The sequence below is a fragment of the Montipora capricornis genome, chromosome 4 (genome assembly GCF_036669925.1).
Source record: "Montipora capricornis isolate CH-2021 chromosome 4, ASM3666992v2, whole genome shotgun sequence".
Classification (NCBI taxonomy): Eukaryota; Metazoa; Cnidaria; class Anthozoa; order Scleractinia; family Acroporidae; genus Montipora; species Montipora capricornis.
In genome coordinates this window covers 1,113,927-1,137,557 of record NC_090886.1, presented here as the reverse complement: position 1 = coordinate 1,137,557, position 23,631 = coordinate 1,113,927, and the positions used below count along the sequence as shown (strand labels likewise).

Here is a 23,631-nt window from a genome sequence, read left to right as displayed (position 1 = left end):
ACTTGCCAATCAGGTGCCTCTCTAAGGAATAGCTGCGTAGCTAAGATTAGATTTTTAAAAAAACTGTCATTGGCCCGTGTACGGGGGATCCGTTCTTTGACCTTACCCTCTTTTGCCCTGTTGGAGGTCTTGACAAAAATGTAAATCGCATTCTGATGATCAATGACTTATCCTTTTCAATGTGTACTAACACCCTACTAACTAACTAACACAGAGAACCCCAAAAAGCAAAAAACTTTCATTTTCAACGACGGACGTTTCTTTGTGTTTCATGTAAGTTAACCGTGACGGGAAAAAATATAACCATTAGCCGTGAAATGCCAAATTTTCTAACCTTAGTCGTGAAAGCTATCCTCCCATTGAGACCCCCTAAGAGGGTGGAATCCAAGGAAAGCTTCCTATTTTTTTCCTATTTTGGAATGATAATTTCTATTTTTTCCTATCTTTGGCCACTGTCATTCCTATTTTCCTTTTTTCTCGGAGTGTCATTTGTCACTTGACACCCTGGTAGATGGAGGTAGCTGAAAGTATATTATAACGTAAATGAAAGTGACTGAAGGTAGATGAAGGTAAAACAAGATAGATAAAGGTAAATGAACGCGGATAAATGTAGCTGAAGGTAAATGAACGTGAATAAAGGTAAATGAAGATAATTGAACGCGGATGAAGGAAGATGTGGGTGGCTGAACGTAAATGAACGTGAATAAGGGTATATTAAGGTCATTGAATGTTAATGAAGGTAAGCTAAGGTATATGAACGTGTATGAAGGAGAGGATTCAGAGGCGAGCTTTAGCGATTATATTCCCCCCTATTCCTTATGTGGATGCGTTAACCAGGGTTGGTATTCCTACCCTTCAGGAGCGTAGAACAACAGCATGCACAAAGTTTGTACTGAAAAAGTCTCCCCGGAAAACCCGCTGCATTTTCTTATACATAAACGCATAATTAGCCAGTCCTCTCATTACAATCTAAGACCTAAACCTAATGCCACTTTGGTGACGAAGACTAACCGTTTCGGTAAGTTCGTTAGTGTGAAATATGCGACTGCTGCGTCAACGTAATAGTAAATCCAATATATCAATTCTATTGTTTCTTGCTATATCTATTTCTATTTATATAATTGTACTATAATCTATTGCTCTGACCAACACTGTAATTCAGTCCTTGACTGCGAGAGTGTTCAATATACGAATTTATTTATTTATTTATTTATTTGTTTATGAAGGTCAATGAACGTGAATGAAGGTATATTAAGGTGAATGAAGGTAGATGATTGTGATTGAAAGTAGACTCAGCTAGATGAAGGTAAATACAGGTAAATGAAGGTAGATGAAGGTAGTAGATGAAGGTAGATGAATGTGAATAAAGGTAAATGAAGATAGATGAACGTGAATGAAGGTAGTTGAAGGTAGATGAACACGGCTGAAGGTAGATGTAGGTAGCTGAAGGTAAATTGACGTTAGTGAAGGTAAATGAACGTGAATAAAGGTAAATGACGATAAATGAACGCGGATGAAAAGAAATGTGGGTAGCAGAAGGTAAATGAACGTGATTGAAGTAATTATAATTTAAGGTAAATGAATGTTAATGAAGGTATATGAACGTGAATGAAGGCAGATGAAGGTAGATGAAGGTCACGAGATGAAGGTAAATGAACTTGAATGAAGGTATATGAAGGTAGATAAAGGTCGATGAAGGTAGATGTAGGTAGATGGAGGTAGATGAAGGTAAATGAAGGTATATGAAGGTAAATAAACGTGAATGAAGGTAGATGAACGTGAATAACGGTATATTAACTATAAAGGCAAATGAATGTAAATGAGGGTAGATGAATGTGGATGCCGGTTGATGACCATGAATGAAGGTCACAGTAGATGAAAGTAGATTAATGTGAATGAAGGAAGATGAAGGTAGATGAAGGTAAATAATGGTAGAGGAAGGTAGATAAACGTGAATGAAGGTAAATGGAGGTGAATGAAGGCGAATGAAGGAAAATGAAGGTAAATGAATGTAGCTGAAGGTAACTGAACGTCAATGAAGGTATATTAAGGTAAAAGAATGTGAATGCAGGTTGATGAAGGTATAGTAAGGTAAATGAACATGATTGAAGGTAAATGACGGTATATGAACGTGATTGAAAGTAGATGAAGGTATATACGAGTTAATGAACGTGATTTAAGGTAGATGAAGGTATATGAGGGTTAATAAATATGATTGAAGCTAGGTGAAGGTATATCAGGGTTAATGAATATTATTGAAGGTAAACGATGGTAAATGACCAGGAGTGAATGTATATTAATACAGATGATGATAAATATTTATAAATTGAGGTGTATAGATGTAGGTAAATGTATATGGATGACTGAATTGTGGGAAACTGAATAATTTAGCGTGTCTTACGTTGTTGGGGACTCTTGGTGGGTATATACATGAGGTCTTTCCCATTTTTCAGCCCGAGCTGAGAAAGGAACGTGAGCATGCGCATCCGTGATTGTGTTTTCGCATCTCAGTAAATTTTCCCGCGGAAATTTGTGTTTTGCGCCCGGGCTGTAGTCCGAAGCTGGGAGGAGCCGCCGAACATTTGATTGACGGTAGCAAAAAAACGTATTTGTCGATTGAGCTTTGAATTTCAGATTCCGCATGTTATTGAAAGGCGCAGTAATAAAACAATCATTCCATTCGCACTTTTTGGATAGCCAACTCGGCGCTACGGGGCGTCTCGTTAGAAATTTGCTATCTCATATCCAATGCGTACTCATGGAATAAATGTTCAATAACTGACGCATAAAGAGCTAAAATCAAACAACTTTCTTTGATTCTTGGCAATACGCGAGAGCTTTTTTCTCCCATACTTGGCCAAGGTCACTGTTGTGAAGGCCAATGGGAGATTGTATTAAAACCCAATCCAAAGAAAGTCATCGCTGCGTAAAGGGAAATATGATATTTTTCTGGGGAAAAACCTGTTCCTAAAAATAAACTAACTCGAGAAAGGTTTGACTCTAGGAATTAGTAGACTGCGTGCAGTTCCTCTTTGTTTCCTTCGTCGATCTTGTGAGTGAGCGCGAAGCGCGAGTGAGCCGAAATGAGACTTCCGCTCGCACCAATTTCCAATTTCCGGTCGCTCGCACTTGTTCACAAGAACGACGAAGGAGATAGATTAAACTGTAGTGGAACGAGAGGCTCCCCTTGATGAGCTAACTTCAGCCTGATTTTTGCCGTGAACGCGATGCTGGGTTACTCTAACGTGGTGCTAAGTCGGAGGGGAGAAAAACACCAATATTTCGTTTTATCAAACACGCTGAAAAAAGTAACACAAAAGACTTGTAAACTGACGTTTCGAGCGTTGGCACTTCTTCAGGGCGAAACCATGATCATTTACCAATCAGAGCCTTGAAACTGGTTTTCAACAGTTACATCAGTGGCTTCATAGCTCAGTCGGATAGAGGATCGCACCGGCATCGCGGCATTTTTCAGGCTTCTCTACGCAATTGCTAAAATTGCGTTCATAACCGCGGGGATCATAGCTTCACTTGATTTTCAGGTACTATTGACCTTCACTTCCTACACTGTCCGAACTTTGTAGCTTGCTCACCGACAGAATCACAGTCTCTGGGGACGAGGATTGTGGCCCCTACGTAGGTGACAAAGTGGAATGGATGAAATGAATGTATATTTGAAGTGCAAATTATAGGCGAAAGAGAGAAGTGTTCCTCTTGTCTTCTTATAGACACCAGAAAAAATCAGGTGGCTCCAACGGAAGTGGAATGCAAAAGAGAGGTCTACACAAATAAAGAGGTGTACGGAATACTCAGCAAATAAAAATTGCCTTTTATTAAAATTGCTTTGACGTTACAAGTAAAAGCAATTATAAGTACAAGGTAGATCTAATAAAACAAGATTTTAAACATTTGAACTTTATCTCTTTAAATTTCTATATGTATATGACATCTTAAATTACTAGCTATAAATTTAGGAACATATAATTATGAGAATAGCTTGGTCAGTCGACTTCATTCTAAGCGTGATGAACCATGACCTCGTTTTGACACCGATTCTTCATTTTATTCTTGGCGAGACGCCAACAAACACAGTTGTGGTGATTTTTCACGCGAAAACACACACATTTATCAGAGTACAAACAAGTTTCCTAGTTCTGTATTTTATAAAATAACTGAATGCGAGAGAGTTCTCTTTCGAACAGTTTAGGGCTAGGTTGGAGAAATTCTCAGGTGTGATATCATTCTGAAAAGAGGATACGTGAAAAACACCTCCGCTGTCTCTGTTTCACGTGGAGTACAATCAACCAATAGCTAATGCATTGAAAGGGCACCCCCTCAAGAGAGACTTCGCACGGATACCTTACACATTTTGAAGTTTTCTGATTTAAAAATATTTTTAAAGGCCTCCAAGCCGCGCTTCATTTTTCTATCCATCTTCATTTCACGGACGGGTAAGGAGAACTAAACCTTCGTATCCGTCCTTTACTCTAAATGTCCCTCATATCTAGTTTTCTCTGAACTGTATGCGGTTAAGAACAGGAATATGGTGGTCTATTCAACAGAGAATGTAGTGACAAGTTGCTTTGCTGCCTTAGCTATGTCGTAGGCACATTGTATGACCTGTTGTGTCAAAAATGCCATGTCGACAGTGTTGCCTGGCAACACTGCACTTTTACATTCCACCTGTAGTCTGGCGGCACTGGTCTTCATTAACTGCAGCGATACACGCATGCTATCCACATCTGGATCCTAAGACAAACAAATCAATCAAATTCAATTGAGTGTCGAAAGTTATTAGCGAAATGCTTTGGTTTTGCATTACTTCATTCAGTGATTGGTTCAAAGTTTTCCCGCCACTTTTTCAACCAATCAGAAGTGAAACCAAAACCAATCGTGGCTCGCGCGTGCACATTTTCCCGCGCTTTGTGTCGGCTATGTGTAGTTAATTCGAGTTTTGATTTTTACTGGATTGTCTCCGTTCTTTTTGATTGGCCAAAGTAATTACTTTGGTTTGGTTTTACGACACTCGATTGAAACTCGCTCTAAGTTCAAGTCAATGTAAATTACCAGTCACTGCAAGGTGGCTAAGTATTTACTTAAGAATTGGAGGAGAAATGGCATGGTTTGAGACAATAAAAAGAAAGATAACGTAAGGTACCCGATGAAAAAGCAAGAGTTATGAATAAGAATTTGCAAAAGGTTAGTTTCATTTTGAATTTCCAAGTAGTGTGGCTTACTTCAGGGGTTAAATCCTGAAAACATAGTGTCACTTGTTGCTTTTTTACGGCTCCACATGGCATGGTAACGCGTCACAAATGGTGAAACAGTGACCCCCGACACTCGTTTATCTTGGCCAGATTTTTTTAGACCTGCCAATTTGGATTAGTCCCCACAGTTTCATATCCTACACATCAGTGCCTAAACCCGAAAACGCCAAGCATGTGGCTCATTGGAACGTCGCTTTTAATTTCTTGCTACAACAAGTTGCAAAAATAGTGGAGACTCTTCACCTTCTTGTGGCGTATTAATTTCCCTATTATGTATTATCTCTCACACTGCAGCCCCCCCTCCTTATCAGTGTTGCTAGCAAGACAAAAAAATGTTGGAAACTTAAGCAGTCAACATTGAAAGGGGGAGAGGGGAGAGGAAGTGGGGAAGGTTTCAATTCTAGATACGGCGGGCATTGGAAGCTGGAAAAGGTGTTTTTTAATGAAAGTGTCTCAACAATTTTGCAACTTGTTGTCGCTCCCTATAACACACTTACAGAATTCGCGCACTTTCCCGCGCTTTGAACAAGTCACATGTAAAATTATTGCTCCCAATTTTGATTGGTATGTGGCTCTGTTTGAGGCTGTGCTTGTGCATTGTGGTTGGTCTGAGAAACTATTTTGGTCTTGGATTTACGTCAATCAACTGAAAGAAACATCTCAAGCAAACTCTCTCACCTCTGGAAACAAATCTGCCATGTCATTCACTGCAGTGAAAATATTACTTGAACAAGGAATGAAGCTAAAAGTGGAAAGAGTTCCTTTGAGTTTCAATTTTACAACAAAGGTCCCAACACTTGTCTACTTTAAATCGACAACAATGGGAATGGTTTAATTCACCATACATCATAAGCTTATTTGCAGTAGAAAGATTTGAAATTAGGAGCACAAAGTAGGTTGTGACTTTAAATGGGAAAAGATCCAGGCCCCTCGCCAGCTATGTGGGACAAATGGCTGGCAAATTTTATTTATTTCACATAACTTTCTTGGAACATAAAAAGGGGTTCGAACTTTCAATGTCAAGGGGAAGGTAAAAATAAGATCACTTTAGGTGGAGCGTAATGGTAAGGATGTTTAATATAATAAAAAGCAATAGAACAAGAAACCACCCTAAGGACAAAAAAAGGATGTTGCCAGGAGTAAGTCATCATGGACAGTAACCCTTATCAGTCTCTGAGAGGGTAAGACCCACATCTCATAGTATTGAGATATGGGAGAACTGGAGGGGACCCCTCTACAAGGGCGCAGTACAGATCATGTGAACCCAGGAAGCTAAACCAAATAACAGCTATTTTATGGTGACCTGAGGATGGGTGTGAGATGCCCAAAGTGAAATAATTAATGCAAGTCTTACAGCAGTAGGAAAGTTATAAGCAGAAGTTGCCACGATCATGAAACATACCTGCTGTGTCTTCCAGCCTGTGCAGACAGCAGTAACTCTTGAATCTTCTTTGTGATTTGCTCTGTGCACTGTACCACATTCTCTTGTGATACCTCGACCCTGGAGTCCTTTTTGGCTTGACTGACTAAACTGTCAGCTGCATTGATCAGCTTAACAGCTTCCTGATCCAGCTGTTCATCAAAAGGACTATCAGCTATGGAACAAAGGTGTAACACTAGTAAGTACATGTATTGCAAAGAGATTTTCAGTCAAGTCCAGAGATTAGTCATTAACTTGAGGATGTACATGTGCCATGCATCCAATCAATAAAATATCCTTATTAGTGCCATATTCTTTTATGCCATGACATTAGATCTATAGTTGTATCAAATATTTAATCCCTAAGAGTGACAAACATAATTATCATCTCTCCTTTCTAATCTGGGTTCTTTAACATCCCACAGGGAACTTAGGAACATGGAAGACATTTGTGATCTCGACGGGGCTGACGGTTTATAATCTTGATCCGAGAAGACTTGAAAGTCTAACCTTTTGCAGATGAAATTACAAAGGCAGCACTTTGTCCTCATTTATTTTAAGATCCTGAGTGTTGATCTGGCTTGGGTTCTAGCCCACAACCTCTCGCATGACACCCTGACATGATCACTTAAGGTGTAACATTTCTGATTTGTAAAGAGAATCTCCTCATAAGAGCCAAAAAATGAAAAGAATGAAAAGACAACAGTTTTAGATGATGTTCATTCTGATACTAGGCCTAAAGAGGTCAAAAATATGGGGTTAAAATAATTTGAATCCATTCTATGCCTCTCACTCTCTCTGATCAACAAGAATGGGTAAAACTCCTGGTTCTGAGTACATTCTTTTGTAATTTTGACACATTCATGTACAATTACTTAAATTTACCAGTTATAACACAGTCAAACAAAATTGTAATAAATTGAAATCAAATTTCTTACCAACATTCACCAAAAAAACCACCCGAATATCCCTCAAATGATTGAAGGCCCCATTCACAAAAGGGCTATTTTCTACACAAACATCTAACTTGGGGAACCACTCACCATGTCATAATTATAATATTAGAGCAAACAAAGATAAACTCAACATACAAGAACTCATTCTTTCATGTTCCCTCATCTCCTCAACATTAAGGTATCTTCTCTCCTCTTCCTGTTCTTCTTGATCCTCCTTAACGTTATCATATGGATTGACTCTTTTACTTTTATTTGCATCTAAACCAGCAGTTTGTCCATGAAGGTTCGGCTGATTTGAACGATTCCTTAGGAGAGAGCCTGGGGATTCATATGGTGTGATATCATCAATATCAACATGATCATCCTCATCACTGTCTTCCTGGAATAATATCAAACAAAATTACGAGTGAGCAAATGTGAGAATTATATGAGCTCCAGATGGGACTTGAACCCTCAACTAATTTAGTCCAATGCTCTAACAACTGAGCTACTGGAGACTCTATGGTGAGCCAGGTTGAAATGTGGTCTTTGACCTGAACTGTATCACGCAGTTACAAAGTCAAATATCAACGAACAGCATAGCTCATAACTGCATCATGCAGTCACCTAAAGGTGTTAGAGACTTACATGTAGGCCTAGTTTTCATATGTCGGAAAAATCTCAGACGATAGGGGAATTCACAGTTTCCTGACAGCCCCATATTTTGCCGAATATCGGAAAATCATTAGACGCGTGTCGCCGATTCTCGGGATCGTGTGTTTCGTGGAAAGTGTGCGAAAAACTGAAAACTTGCAATTTTGAGGCTTGGTAACCAGCTAAAGCAATCACCGATGTCTCAGACAGTACAAATTTGAGTTTTCATATGTTGGCTTCCTATTTTCATGATTCGTCCCCAACCATCTCAGATTATCGGGATGTCTACTGTTTATGGTTTTCATTGGTCGGCAAAGTCTGGGATGGTTGGGAAACTGCAAAATCCCCAATCAACTGGGATTTTCCTGGCTTATGAAAACTAGGTTTCATGGCGACTGTGCGATGCAGTTATGAGCTATGCTGTCAGTCAATCTGTGCGCAGTTTGAGTCAATGACCCACATTTCACCCTTGAGCGGAACATTTGTAGCATAGTAACAGTGCTGGTAATCGGCTGAGATTTTATTATCAATCATCGGAAATAATCAGATTAAACCCAATCCATGGGCTATTACAATTGGAAAATCTATTGATAAAAAAAAACATGCTGCCATGTTTGTTGTGGAGAACATGAAAATGAGACAATGAGAGGCCCCTGGGAATCAACTTGATCGTCGCAAGCTGTTTATATCTGTTTTGCTTTCATCTACTCTTGCTAACTTTCTGATAGCAGTAAGTTAAAATGTATTTTATGGCCAGCTACTAATTTAGAACAATTTCTGACATAACCATCGAGGTAAGTTTTTTCGTATGAAATACGCACTATCAAATGTGAAATAAATACCAAATGCAAAACCTAGCCTGGTGCGAGCGTGTTTCGCCGAGTTTTGGAAAACATTAAAACTGTATGAAACAGAGGATTTGTCCACGATAATCGGTTGTCATTGGAAAACCATTGGATCAATGAATGATTATAATCAATGATCGCTACACCACTACTTAGTAACCAGGCATTAGATCTGATGCGAAGATGAAAAACTGGACACCCGAAGCAACCTTTTTCAAATGTTCCCGCAGATAAGCTGCACCCCCGATTTCTAGCGACAATTTTTAGAAAAAAGGTGCAGCATTTTGTTGGAAAACCATTGGTTTATGCCTCGATCAATGCTTCAGAACATTTGATTAACATTTGCTTCATGTTCAACCTAAAAAACCACCAAAATTTAAATAACTTTTTGTACCTTAATTGAGGACTATGATCACTAAGTTACCTTTGCTGTAAATACGTTATCGTCACTAACTGTCATGAAGCTGTCTCCATTAGGGATACTTAGTTGGTTCTTTAGGACCTTGTTCTCATCTTCTAGCTTGTGGACCTAGAACAATGAAAAAACAACCTTTAAAAACAACACTGCCACTAATCACTTGTGGTCATTTAAATGTTACTGTAAAGTTCTACATGTAGCGTAGTTTGCCCGTCAAAAGACTTTTGAATAGCACCTGTATTTGAACTCTATTCCAAGTTGTCATAATGATTCGCTTGTAAACATTGAGGGTTGTATGTTTGTCATAAGTTCAGAAATAAAGTAAACTAATATTATTAATACTTCACTTGTGCAAATTTTTTTAGAAAATTGTATCAAAAGGCATGGGGAGGGGGCAATAAGAAGCTTATTATAATAATTATAAGGAGGGACAGATGAAGTTAACTATATGACCAGGCTAAAAAGTCAATAATTATAATATTCTTACCTAGGTAATAGAAACTAGAGAAAAATAAGAAAAATTTAATTACCGGTACATAAACTCACATTTACTTGATTTTAAGTATTGTGTTTAAAAAGGACAGATGCATGGACAACACCGTTAACGACGGTTTCCCTCTAACGCAGGTAGGTGAAAGTTTTGGCTGAAGATTTGAGGATACTATGCCAGACTGGGAAAACAACAGTGTGCAGTACAAGAAAAATTGTTGACACTTCAAGCAACTTCAGTTTGGAAACCACTTCAACAAGATGAGTGTGGCCATGAAAAACACAAAATGTTGCTGTGCATCAAATCAGTGAGAGATTGTAGATGACTCTTGACTTGTGTGCCATTTTTTGTAACATATCATAACAAATAACATATTATAGTTACGGTAATTTGTTGAAGCGACACCAAAAACAATAAAAGGTCCATACCATTAATTGAAGCTTCTGGATTTCATGAGACTGTGTTGAATTTACTTGAAGAAGCTGTTGTACACGTGCCTGAGGGCAAACAGAGTGTACGATGTGTCATGTTTTTTGATGCACAACTTTGTGATCTACTTTTAATGAACACAACAACTACATGTACACTACAAAGATGGCAAGTTCCAAGGAAAGCACATGTTTTCAACACTACTACGCACATGCGCGGAACATCGCAAATGATTATGTAATAACAGAGGTTATGTAGACTATGACACAATGTAAACAAAAACACCAACATGATAATAAATTGGAAGTCCAGAGACTTGAATGTAATTATTTAAACACATACATTAGCTGTAGTCAAAGCTTTCTCAAGTTTAGCATAACGTTCCATAGGAACAGAATCTTCTTCTACAAAACTTGTGGTGGTGCCCTGGGGGTAAAGAGAATAAAAGAAGGATCACCACTAATAATATTCTAATTATAAATAAGTACTCTAAACTGCCACAGCAAGGAGTACATATTCTTTACTTATTACTTTCACGTTGTCTGTTCTTCAATAAAGTACATGTACCAAAATGAGGGGGAACTGACCTTTTCAATTTGAACTTTTGTGATGATTTGTGAAGGGTTCTATAGAGGATGAAAAATTAATAACAGACAATAAACAAGAATAAATTATTATCATCAAGCTTATTACAATCTGACATAACAGTGTTAATTGGCTAGGGTTTGGATGCTGTAACACTTGAGTCATATGGGATGTATGGAAGCTCAGCCATAAAGACCATGGAAATTTGATTTTATCAATGAAGTTGATAATGTAAGTTGGCCACTGTACAGGGATTCTAAAAGCTGACGTTTCGAGCGTTAGCCCTTCATCAGAGCGAATCGAGGAATTATAGGTTGTGTGTAGTTTTTATAGTAGAGTAGGAGCTGCGCTATTGGTGGTGACATGGCAACGTGAAAAACACTGAGGAATACATTAGTTCTATGAAAAGCGTTTGTTAATACCGTGGGGATTTGGAAGATGACTTTTTGTGTCAGATTCTTGCGGCTTTCCGTCGTATCTAGATTTAGGGAAAGGCCTCAGATAGCCACGTGTTGTTTGGAGTGGTTAGGGACATTAAAATGACGAGCGACTGGCTTAGATGCATCTTTGTCATTCTTCTCAACACCGCAAAGGTGTTAGTGAAATCGGTCGCATAGTCGTCTACCTGTCTCGCCAATGTATAATTTATTACATACACGTAACGTACAGGTTATACAATAAATGACATTTGCGGAGGTACATAACAGATCGCTTAGGTCCCGAATATTTTGCTAGTGTTAAGAGTGCAGGACAAGTTTTGCATCGGTTCACTTCTTTGAGTCTTCTCAAAGAAAATGTTGAAGGAGAGAATGATCCTCACACTTTTCTGGACAATTTGAGAACCCCTACAGGATTCTGACCTCTGGAGTTGAATTTTTGTCCACTGGCTCTTCATCCTCATCTGATGGCACTTCATCATATTCATGATCATAAGCATCTTCTTCAATTGGAAAAATGTGGGATTCAACAAAACCTTGTCAAATTAAACAGATTAAAAAAGTGTCAAAGGAAATGAAATTTAAACCATTAGTTAAATCACTCACGAAAACACACATGATTTTGTCAAATTGTGACCCAATGCCTATGTGCAATACTTTTTTTCTTAATGTTGATGAATGAAGAGATTATTTTCCCTTTCTCCTGAACAGCAATTCTCTTGTTGGAAGAGGTAAAAAAAGGTAAAGTCTCTGTTACGAGCCTGAATGCCCATTAAGGCCAGCGCTTATCTGCGTTTTCCGTAGCATGAAGTGACTAGGAGTATTTATGCTCCCCCCTGGATGGGATGCTAGTCCATCGCAGGGTTACCCCCAGCATAACGCCGGTACCCATTTATACACCTGGGTGGAGAGAAGCACCGTGAGAGTAAAGTGTCTCGCCCAAGAACACAACACAATGTCCCCGGCCAGGTCCCGAATCCGGACAACTCGATCCGGAGTCGAGCACACTAACCATGAGGCCACCGCGCCTCCCCGCGCTCTTGTTGGAAGAGCTTGACCCTAAACAATTGTACAGCATGAACAAATACATGTAACGTATGGTATACACATCTTTCGTAATAATGGTAAACAGCAACTTACTGTTGCGTTTCATGCAAAAAAAATGTGATGTGAATGCAAATAACTACAGCAATAAAAAATTTCAGAACAAAACAACTTGTGACAGTTACTGATACAGCCCCTGCATGTACTGTAATCAACCAATAAGACACTTGTGTGCATCATTCAGTAGATCAATCTCTCACTCATCTTGGACAATGACTATTCAAGAAGTCCAAATCAGCCAGTTTCTACAGCGCAAGTGTTGTTAAATGAAATTAATGTTAAATAAATTAGTCAAGGGAACTTGTTTCTAAAAAAATACCTTGTGTCAAGTCAGGATTAGAGTCCTGCTCCCGCCGCCTTGCGTCGTTCAGTATATCAATAATCAATGTAGCAAATTCTTTAGCATTAAACAGAGCTAACTTCTGTCTGCCCTGATGATAAAAAAGAAAAAATATTAGTAGTAGTAGTATTAAAGGCATTCTTTCCAAAATGTACACATGATGTGGGAATAGACATACAAGCCCCATGCCTTTACGCTATAAAGTTTCCAAGGAATTCATGGGAAACTCTTGGCTCTAACAAAGGAGAGGATTAAGGGATAATTAATTAACACATATGCAGTTTAACATTTTATTTATGATAATTAAATTAATATACACATACCGTTCAGTGCACGTACAGTACTGGGCTCTGACCCAACATGTAGGATAAGATGAAGTCCTTAATCTGCTCTGCAGTTGATGCAGGATATTACATGTATAATTGTTGTAGAGAAATATTTAGAGCAAACATTTACATGCCTTTTACATTTTTAGTTATCTCAGAGATTGAATTTTGATCGAACAATGTAGACAGTCAGACAGTACAATTTCTGCTCTGCATCAAGAAGACTTACATGTATTTTCAACAAGATAAGCTGTTCAGTACAATCTTTAGAATTAAATTACATTTGGACAGGCCAGGCTATAACTTTGCTACAAATTATGACCTCACCTGGTTTCGTGTAGATGAGAATGAAGGATTGACTGGAAGAAACGGTACTGTTGTGGTGTCACTCACAAGTGCACTGTGATTCTGAGTAGCTAACCAAACTGGGAAAAATGCAAGGGATTAATTCAAATTAGTACAAATAATAATTTGCATCACTTCCTAAACTCTGTTTAAGTGTGACTCAAATGCAATGATAACAAACAGGAAAGATACATGAACATGTCTTTTGGCTGTGAGTGGTTGGGGTGTGAGACTTACAGTATCTTATGTATTTTTAAACAAGGTGTAACTTCAGCTACAGGCTCTCCTATTGATGTTCCAAGCTTTGGTCCATCCACAGAATCACCAGAAATAGAATACTTCTGATTGCTAGATAAAGCTTTCCACTTGCACAAACGAATTTGGAATGACCATTTTTGCCTCTGCGGACACATTTTGCTTTTTTAATGTCCTGCACTGTATCAGTTCTGTAAGAAGCCCCTCTGGGGGAGACTGGTCCATTTATTTGCACACACACACACACACAATTAGTAAAATGATAGCAAAATTTATAGGAGATTTTTGTGGAAACACAAAACAAAAGCTGAGATGAACATACCTGAATCACATTCTCTTCTATCAACTTCGTCATACACATCTGAGGCAAGCTCCTCAAACAGATGATGACTTAGCTAAATGAGCCAACAACAATATAATTAAACCACAAAACAGGAAGAGAATTATCAAATATAACTTTTATCCTAGATTTTACTTTGAGAAGAAGACTTTCACAGATAACATTTGTCAATAGGACCAAAACCAAAGAAACAATAGAAAGCTTTTAAAATAAAGATGACTTAAAATCATTGGTTACTGAACAGTGTCCATGACCCTGCCAAGGCGTTATTAATACTTCAACCCCTAGAATAACATGTCTTGACATTACCATGTATTTTTTTTTAATTCTTACATGCCATTGTCTTAAATTCCTTGACCTTGACACAATCGGAAATAATGAAACAGATTTAACAACTTTGATTTAAACCGCAACAAATACACTGTGTGAACATATGATTAAATCAAATTAAAATAACTTACAGCTTGAAGTTTTAGTTTTGCTTTGTTTGCATCATCCGACAGATCCAAACGGCTGTTAGAAGAAAAGAAAAAAATTATACGATATTCATTCAAGATGTAGGTAGCTTATTTGTTCTAAACAAAATGCGAAGTTCAGATTACTGATATATATCATGCCCCAGTTGTTCAAACGATGGATAGCGCTATCCAAAGGATAAATCACTATCCAGTGGATAAACACTGGCAAAACCAATTGAGTTATCTAGTGGATAGTGATTTATCTAGCGGATAGCGCTATCCATCGTTTAAACAACTGGGGCCAGTTCTTTTGAAATAACTCATCAGTATGCCTTCAAAAAATATTGAAAGTTAACAACAAACATTCAAAACCTATCTGCCATTGTTGGAATAAGGTAGTGGACTCCATTTTGATGATCTAAAGTGAAATGAAAGTGAAAGTGAGCATGACCCAATTAATAGTATGTTGTCACAGTTGAGCTATATGTCACAGAAAAGAACATCCGAATTCCTCTTTGGAGCTTCCAAGATTTGAATGGCATCTTGAACATTTTTCCGAAAGTTGGTACACAAAGATGCATCATAACTACGCAATAATTTATCAAATGCTTGAAATAGTTTTCACTTTTCAAACACTGTTTATTTTATAATAAAACAAAAGTTCATAGCTAACTATTTGCGATATATCAAGGAAATATCCACGGGAAATTCAGAATTTCGAGAGCAAAGTTCAAAACTGAACTAAAATTGAAAGTAACAAAATGCTTGACAAAAACAGAACTATTTCCCTGAAGATACGGTAATTTAAAAGTGTGCAATAAATAATTACAGTTTGCTAGGTCCAAGTTTTTCAGACACCTCCTTTTGAGAACAATAATTAATTTTGTTAATTACTATGAGTAAAAAATAAAATAAATTACAGCATCAAAGTCACTATTAAACAAATACGAAATGACCAGATACATGCACATTACCAGGTCGCCTGCCACATAAATAATATGTAAGCCTGTCTGTGAGCTCAAACTGAACTTCAATTAGTCTCTGTGCAATGTTAGAGAAGCCAGCCTCTCTAAAGAAATGGAAAAAAAACCAAATAACTCAAATGATTAAAAATTGGTAATTTCTCATAAATTTCACATAATATTATACATTAGTATCACCCAACTAGTGGACTAATGCAAATCCTGCATTTTGATTGGCTAAGCTACTAGAGGACTATTATTAATAGTCCTTGAGTAGCGAAAAGTATGACCCTTTCTTTCGTTTAATTCCCAAATAAATATTTCTTTAACTTGCATTTGAACTTTATTATTGTCATTTCTGTCCGACTAGTGGGGTGATACTAAACCAATTAGACCCTTCGCCCTGAAGGGCCATGGGTCAATACACAATTCGGCTTCGCCTCATGGGTCTAATTGTTAAGTATTAGGCAAGTACAAAAGTCGGACCAGACCAACTCGGATCGCTAACCTCAGAATGACATCAAAAAATTAACATGATAAGGCCTCAAGAAATCACCCTAGCCCTAATCATTCTTTAAGCTAACCTTGGTGAAATCGGATACTTTTGGCTTTGGCTTTGCTCGATCCGAGATTAGCAATCCGAGTTGATCCGGTTCAACATTTGTACCTTCCCTACAGTATTTCAATGAAGTTAATGCAGTTTAACTGAGTTAACAACTAGGAGGGGTTGCAGTCCATAGTAATTATTGATGTCAGTAGTTTTGTTATAATTATTTGCACATGCATTGGATTCCTTGTGCTTGGAGTGGTACAACTCATTAATCGGTGTGGCTAGAAGAAGGAGCATTTTGTGTGGAGTGTCAGCTGGTTAAGATGATTGTTTAATTACCAGCAAGGATATTTCCCTTTAAAAAACTAATTTAACATTTATTATTATAGAAGGTAAATCGTTAACCTAATTTTCTTGATTTTAGGCTTTCAAAAACTCATTTTAATAAATCATGAGCTGGAAACAGCCTATCAGGTCACCGATAAAATGTCACATGCATAAGCTATAATTATAACTGACAAAACACTCCTCCTTAGAATTTATTTATATATGGCATAGCTTGTTTTTATTGTATGCTAATGTTCCCCTCGCACTATTTTTTTACCTTTTGTTCAGACTCTACCTAGGAACATGCTTTTTGTAGAATACATGTAAAATTAATGACAGAATAATTATGTCATTATATAATTCCTTGAACTTGACGTAAAGGAGGTAGCACTAACACATCTGTACAATTTAAGTAACTTACAAAGCATAGTCAACAGGGGTTTTCCCATTTATGTCTGGTTTAGTGGGATCTGCACCATGAACAATGAGAAGCTCAACTTGAAGGGCTTGTCCTGCATTTGCTGCTACATGAAGTGGAGTATTACTTCTCTCCTGTTAAGAACAAAAAAAAAACAGTTGTTAAATGACACAAATTACCACTGATAACAACATTACAGTGTTGTTCAAATACATGTACACTGTGTAATTTTAAATTGCAACAGATTCTCAGAATTTGACAAAAGAAAGTCACTTCTATTTCTAAGGTTGGATGTACTGACAGTGAAGATTTGCCACCATCTTTTTCAGAGCTCTGAAAATATTACAAACTTATATTACCTTGGCTTTTGTATGAGGGTGTTGTATCTTCCTAAGCATTTGTATGAAACCACCTTCCTTGGTCGATTAGTGACAATTAATAATTAATATTATCATACAAAATCGCCCTGATCTAATTAATGACTAGTAATTAAAAATATAAGAATAACAGAGTAAACAATAGGTTTGGGGCATTCTCTGTTATCAGGACAAGCTTACAGTAACTAACTCTACAATGCAGTCTTCATTCTTCCAACAACTTTGCTTTTTGTTACAGACTAGAAACAGAAGTGTACAAATTATAAAGTTATCAGTATCATATTAAGTACTTACAGGATGAAAATAATTTGCATGTGCACCTAGTGAGAGAAGTCTCAAACATGTCTCTAGATTTCCAGTTCTGACACTTGAATGCAGTTGCTAAAAAAGAACCATAATCTGGAAATGAAAACTTGGTTCACTGATTTACATGTACTAAACAGCTGAACTATAAGTCAAATGTTGCATTGATTAAAATACAGTACGCTTGTTTAATGCTGCTGTAAAGAACCAAGACAGGGTTGCCACTCACCAGTAACAAAAAAATTCCCTGACTTCTCCCTCACTTTTCCCTGACCTCTAAACAATTTTTACTGATCTTAAATTACCAGTAGTTGAATAATCACATTTGCTTCAGCTTCTTTTTAAGGCCCTCAATATTTTTCTCTTTGTTTCCGATCTTGTTGTGCTTTTCATGCGATTTTGTGTGCAAAATCTTGTGAACTGCTTACCAAAAATAAAACTCCCTGACTTTTCACTAAAAATTTTGTTTTTCCCTGAGTTTTTTTTCCTGACCATGGCAACCCTGCAAGATGAAAGTATCTTCAAGGCAGCTGCCAGTGAAGCTGTACTTGGTATTTGACTTAGTCTACTTTAAAACTAAAATTGATTTTATCAAACGAGTTGATAAAGGTCGAATAACCACTGTCAAAGAGGAAAGGTTTCGAGCATTAGCCCTTCGCTCGGACGACGGACTAATGCTCGAAACGTCAGCTTTCCAAATCTTTCACGGTGGTTATTCGACCTTTATCAACTCATTTGATAAAATCAATTTCTGTTTCAATCTCCCCCCAACGCAGTACTACAGTTTATTTAGAAACTAAAATTTTGTTTACTTTAAAACTAGTAAAGCACAGTGGCATGCGCATAATGTCATGATCGTAAATACCGACAAGTGTATCATTACGGTTAATTTATTTACCTGGCTGAGATCTGACACAGTTATGGTATCATCATCTTTACAAGGAAGACGCGGCACAAATGCTAGCCTTTGGTATTTTGCTTTGATAAACGTAGCTTTGGTAGGACTGCAAAAGAACCAGCAAAAAGTTCTTGACAAGTTCGCCCCTAAAGTGGCCCCAAATGACAAGTGCAATTGTTTAGCATTTTGCAAAGTAAAATCTGTAAGTTCTACAGCTGTACTCTTACGAGGACAAGGATTGAGCCCTACTTAGCTCTACACAATGATAATACAGTGTAAGTATGATTTCTTGTAGAATATGAGCAGTCCCCCTTTTGCTCATAATAAATTATTTAGTGGCTGCAAGGAGAAGACTTGAGTAGGAGCAAGTGAAAAACTCCTCTTCAAATCCAGATTTTGTACCTGTAGGTTTCTTGCTTCCCGTCTGATTGCTATTACAAATAATAATAATAAATTTCTGTGCATGTGGTTGATTTATTGGACACAGCATTCTAGAATTGTTTCTACACTCTTGTTTAGATGAGAGGCAGTGTTCCCTAGTGGTTATACAATGTAAGCCCTGATAGGATGATTGCCTGGAATGGTTTTGAAAACCCTTGTGAAACTCTTTTCAGTAGCTGTTGTCAATATGCCACTGGCTTGCAGCCTGCCAGTTGGAAACTCTCTTAACTAAATTGTACATATATTTCTTTGGATTTTGCTTGCCAGACTAACATATATTCTCCCTCCAATCATTTCTTCTTTCACTTCATTTCAACACACAGTGAAAATGAATAAGATCTTATGTCATTAAAGAGCAACCTGCCTGATTTAACAGGCTCACAAGTTAACCATTGGAATAAAAGTGTATTTCTTGGGCAAGCACATAAACTTCATCAATAGCTTTATAACGCAGCTAGACTTACTGAACACGGTCTTTAGGGTTTGGTTTTCTTAGCCCCGTTTTCAGTTGGTTTGGATCTAAGAGTGAATGCTCCCAAATTGAGTTTGCTCCATTTGTAACAAGCTGCCGAACCATCTGCCAAACAAACAAACAAACAAAATTATGAATAGTCATTTTAAAGTGGCTCAAGACAGTTTCAAATCTTTCAAGTAACATTCTTTTTATGGTATCAAAAGAAACACCAATAATTGCTGAACAAGGTGCGGTCATTATTGTGACGTAATAAGTCACCGTGGCAATGGGAAAGCCCTGTAACAGCACTCTTTATTTTGCCTTTAGTTGCACATATCTCAAAACAAACCTGGTGTTGCTGGAAGGTGAACAGAAGGCCACGATGAAACTTTCCGGTAAGTTTTAAAAAATTCTGTACAGCAGATTCAGAGCCACCTTAAATCTGATTCTGGCTCTGCCATACAGAATTTTTTAAAGCTTTGCAGAATGTTTCATCTGGGCCTTGTGATCAGTTTCCAGCATAAAAAATGGGGGTCACTTTGTTTTTGAATTATGAGCAACTAAAGCCAACATATAGGGTATTTTTACTGGGCTTTCCTGTTACCAAGGTAACTTATTACGTCACAATAATAATTGCATCTTGTTCAGCAATAATCGGTGTTTCATTACGTTACCATAACATTGCTGTTATGTGATACAGGATGCAGTGCCAATCTTTCTAAAGAGAGTGTCTCTTCAAAGTGTTGAAACTGGTTAGAGCCACTTTAAAGGCAAATGAATCTCTGACACAAATTGCCCCTCACAATAATAGATAAGTTTGTCCTCTTGTGGTCAAATTATTTTCATATCACAATTAATTCAATTGGGCCATTCCATTTATTATGCCCACCCCCTTATTGAGGGGCTTAGAAATCCAGGGGGAGGGGGGTAAGTAGGGATAATTTCTGAGGGGAGTAACTCAGTTGGTTTCTTTGATTTTTCCCCATTTTTCCCCCTTTTTCCGAGAGGAGAAATGTGTCGGCACTTTGATCTTTAATACCCTAAGGGAGCCATGTAGCCATGTTCGATAAGGATAAGGGGGGGGGGGGGGGGCGTCTATTAAATGGAATAGCCCATTAAGACACTGCACTTCAACTGCATAAAGGTTTAATATAGGGAAGATTTCGTTTACATCACCCATCGTCATTAATATGCCCAACAGAGCCCCATTGGCTGTCAAAACAAAAGGTCTTTTGTTCCTGTGGTTGGCAAATTTCGATAACAAAAGCAATGTTTGTAAACAGATCTATATCTTCCCTATAAACAGTTTACCCAATGTTTACAAAGAGTATAGAGAGAGAATAGCAATAATAATAACACTAATAATAATCTGTGATTTTCAGCATTCAGAATTATCAGGTAAGGTGTGAAAATACAAAACGTCAAACAAATGGGTTCATTCATCGTGTTTGCAAATTCGATTAGAGCTTTACGAACGTTGGAGAGTTCTCACATACGTTTTAATTATACTTAATATAAAAGGCGAAAGAAGCAAGAAGTACATTCAGACAAATTTCAGTATCAACAATAACACAAGGATGTCGGTAGACCTAAAGACGCGAACGAGATAAGAATTACTCATTAGATTACTGGTAAAAGAACGTGTTTAGGTGGATCGACATAACGATACAAAAGGTTATACGAATTATTACGTTGCCCTTTCATCGTTGCTTGAATCGAGATCCTCACAATGATCATATCAAGAATATCGATTTTTCCTACATAAACGTCCTTGGCTACGTTGACTCAATTACTACATAATTCTATGTTGACAAACCGCTTGTAAGGTTGGACTCCAAGATGAATGTCGAAGGTGTTTGACTTGAGAGATGTGTCGACCCAAACTTCTGTGAACACTGCAGCATTCGTCGCAAATCAAAACTCCGCGATTTACTGATGCCCATTCTGGTCCTGTTCAAAGAAGACCATGCAAAATTGGTTTTCGATAAATTACTTCTTGATCTCTTTAGGGATCAATAAGCGACCCTCGGCTTTGCCTGCACGTTTAACGGCAATAAACAAGAACGTGACATCGCTTTAATACTCACCTGGGGCGCTACAATCCGCACAAATTTCTGTAGATGGACGTAGCTTCATCCTTAAAGACATTATTCAAGCCATAAAGGTGCTGAAAACTACGTAGCCTTGCTTCCTTGGTAAATAATAGTTGATGAATACAAACAATACTTTAGATCCTCATTTCCCTACGGATCTACGGATGGTGTCTTTTCGAGGAAATCACGCCCGCGGATCTTTGACCAGTTGAAGAGCACTTGACATGCGTTTTCATGCGTTCATGATTTATTCTTTTAAGCCACTTCCGTTTTTAGCCAAAGCATTTCCGATAAAGTTGGTATGCGTTAGGAGTGGTCGAAAATACAGCACCTCACGCTAAGAAATTATTTTCCCCATCCATCGCGAAAGGCCGTCCCAAAACATCTTCGCCCCACGTATTCGAAAGCCATTTTATTGCATGTCCTTTTCCTTCCACCAAAACGTCACTCCCCTCGACCCATGAGACATGAGTCTCCCTGGAGGTCAGCAGTGGCATGAGGGTATTTGACATAAAAAATAGACCAAAGAGGACAAAACAATAGCCCTATTCACAATTACTTTTTCTTATTTGCATCACAATGTAATCTAACGCGGATGCGAGGCAATTTCGGGTTAAAACTACAAAATAGCCCGAAATTGCCTCACATACATGCTACATTATATTGTAATGCAAATGAGAAAAACTAACCGTGAAAAGGGCTACTGAATATACTCACGAGCAGCAAGACGTGTTTGCAACCACTTTTAGTGCGCATGAACTCACTAGCGATAATTTCCCCTCAAAAAAAGCAGCTCCACGTAGTTTATTAAGTGCGCCACGAACGGCAACCGGAGGTGATATTTTTTCCTTTTTAACTTGTCTTGACACTTTCACGTTTGTATCGCTAAGTATCGTTTCTCTCTTAGAGATAATAAATTTGAAAATCTGGGAGACACTGCTGTCCTGGCGTGCGATCACGTTCTTATTTCTCCATATTATAGACATTTCCTCGGGCAGCTTACAAAAATTTGCCAAAAGGTAAATTTAGCTTTCGGGCGCGCCCTCCAACTACCTGGCCCCAGCTATTCAAACGATGGATAGTGCTATCCGCTGGATAAATCACTATCCAGTGGATAACTCAATCGGTTTTGCTAGTGTTTATCCGGTGGATAGCGATTTATCCGGTGGATAGCGCTATCCATCGTTTGAACAACTGGGGCCTGTTAACTTAGCTTACACAAGGTTATGGATAAGGGTTTAAACCAGGATTATGAAATGGAGGGATTAAATTGAACGTTTGAATTTAACCACTTCATCACCTTTCAATAAATACCATGAGAAACCCTTGGTCTGAATTCCGAGAGAAGAACTCCTTCTCTGCACATACTTTTTAAGACACACGATAGATACTTGACTCTAAAAAGGCACTCCGTTCTTTTTCATGTGAAAGACATGCCATCAATGTTATTAAAATTGTACGACCCCGTAGATTCTCTTTACCAATTCCTACCAATAACGTCACGTTTCTGATTGAGTGTATCCTCCATCCCTAGCCCAACTCTCCCCACATCTCCCCAAAGGTTTGTTCAAAGAGTAATAGTATACCGGCAAGAGAAAAGGAGGGTAATTTTCTCTTGATACCGGCGATTGATTTGATACGGCGATTGTGGACTGAGCAAAGTAGAAAGTGTCTTGCATCAAAGCATGGTTAACAACGTGTGAAGGGAGAAGCACAGTTGTACAATGGTATCATCGCCTCTGATCAACATGCCACGTGTGTAAAGTATTCACATCCACGGAACTCTCCTCCATCCCTCGTATCCGTGCACGCACTTGGGTTGACACTTCCGGGCTCTTTTTACATCAGCAACGGAAAGGATTTCTCTCAATGTGACCAACTAATTTTACTTTTGCCTATCGGATTTGGCAGTTCTATCGGGTGGATTTCTGTTTCTGCCGACTGAATTATAAGACTAGACTGGAACAGACCGTTGACATTTTATATCTTCTAGGACAACTCGTAAGTCAGTAGTTCATGCTTGAATCTGCGACATGCTCTTGTCTCATGAAACGCCTTTTTGCTTAGCTTAAAGTTGAGGAACGTACGAAAAATATGAACAATTGTGCAAGTGCAAGTTGTGTCGCCGATTCAAGCATTTTATCTCTTACTTCACGAGTT

General features: G+C 38.0%; 1 protein-coding gene across 1 annotated transcript; it reads right to left on the bottom strand.

Annotated features, from left to right (window-relative positions):
- Positions 1 to 3,808: 3,808 nt before the first annotated feature.
- Positions 3,809 to 21,658, bottom strand: LOC138045084 (ARF GTPase-activating protein GIT1-like). The gene is made up of 21 exons (XM_068891459.1): positions 21,466 to 21,658; positions 21,195 to 21,328; positions 19,389 to 19,501; positions 18,484 to 18,589; positions 17,577 to 17,663; positions 16,909 to 17,039; positions 15,623 to 15,717; positions 15,021 to 15,066; positions 14,652 to 14,703; positions 14,173 to 14,245; positions 13,578 to 13,675; positions 12,904 to 13,015; positions 11,904 to 12,016; positions 11,046 to 11,084; positions 10,801 to 10,884; positions 10,458 to 10,526; positions 9,546 to 9,650; positions 7,779 to 8,022; positions 6,670 to 6,862; positions 5,946 to 6,009; positions 3,809 to 4,749 (listed from the first exon to the last, which is right to left on the bottom strand). Exons 1-21 carry the CDS (start codon positions 21,524 to 21,526, stop codon positions 4,552 to 4,554), a joined length of 2,217 nt encoding a protein of 738 aa, XP_068747560.1. The 5' UTR covers positions 21,527 to 21,658; the 3' UTR covers positions 3,809 to 4,551.
- Between the last annotated feature and the right edge of the window lie 1,973 nt (positions 21,659 to 23,631).

What these genes read in the sequence shown, in the direction of transcription:
- LOC138045084 (XM_068891459.1), bottom strand. Translation starts at nt 21,526, where the DNA reads ATGTCTTTAAGGATGAAGCTACGTCCATCTACAGAAATTTGTGCGGAT. An exon ending in ACAAAAATTCAACTCCAGAG is followed by an intron (nt 11,085 to 11,903) that starts GTCAGAATCCTG and finishes CATCCTCTATAG; the next exon opens with AACCCTTCACAAATCATCAC. An exon ending in CAAAAGTTCAAATTGAAAAG is followed by an intron (nt 10,885 to 11,045) that starts GTCAGTTCCCCC and finishes CTTTACCCCCAG; the next exon opens with GGCACCACCACAAGTTTTGT.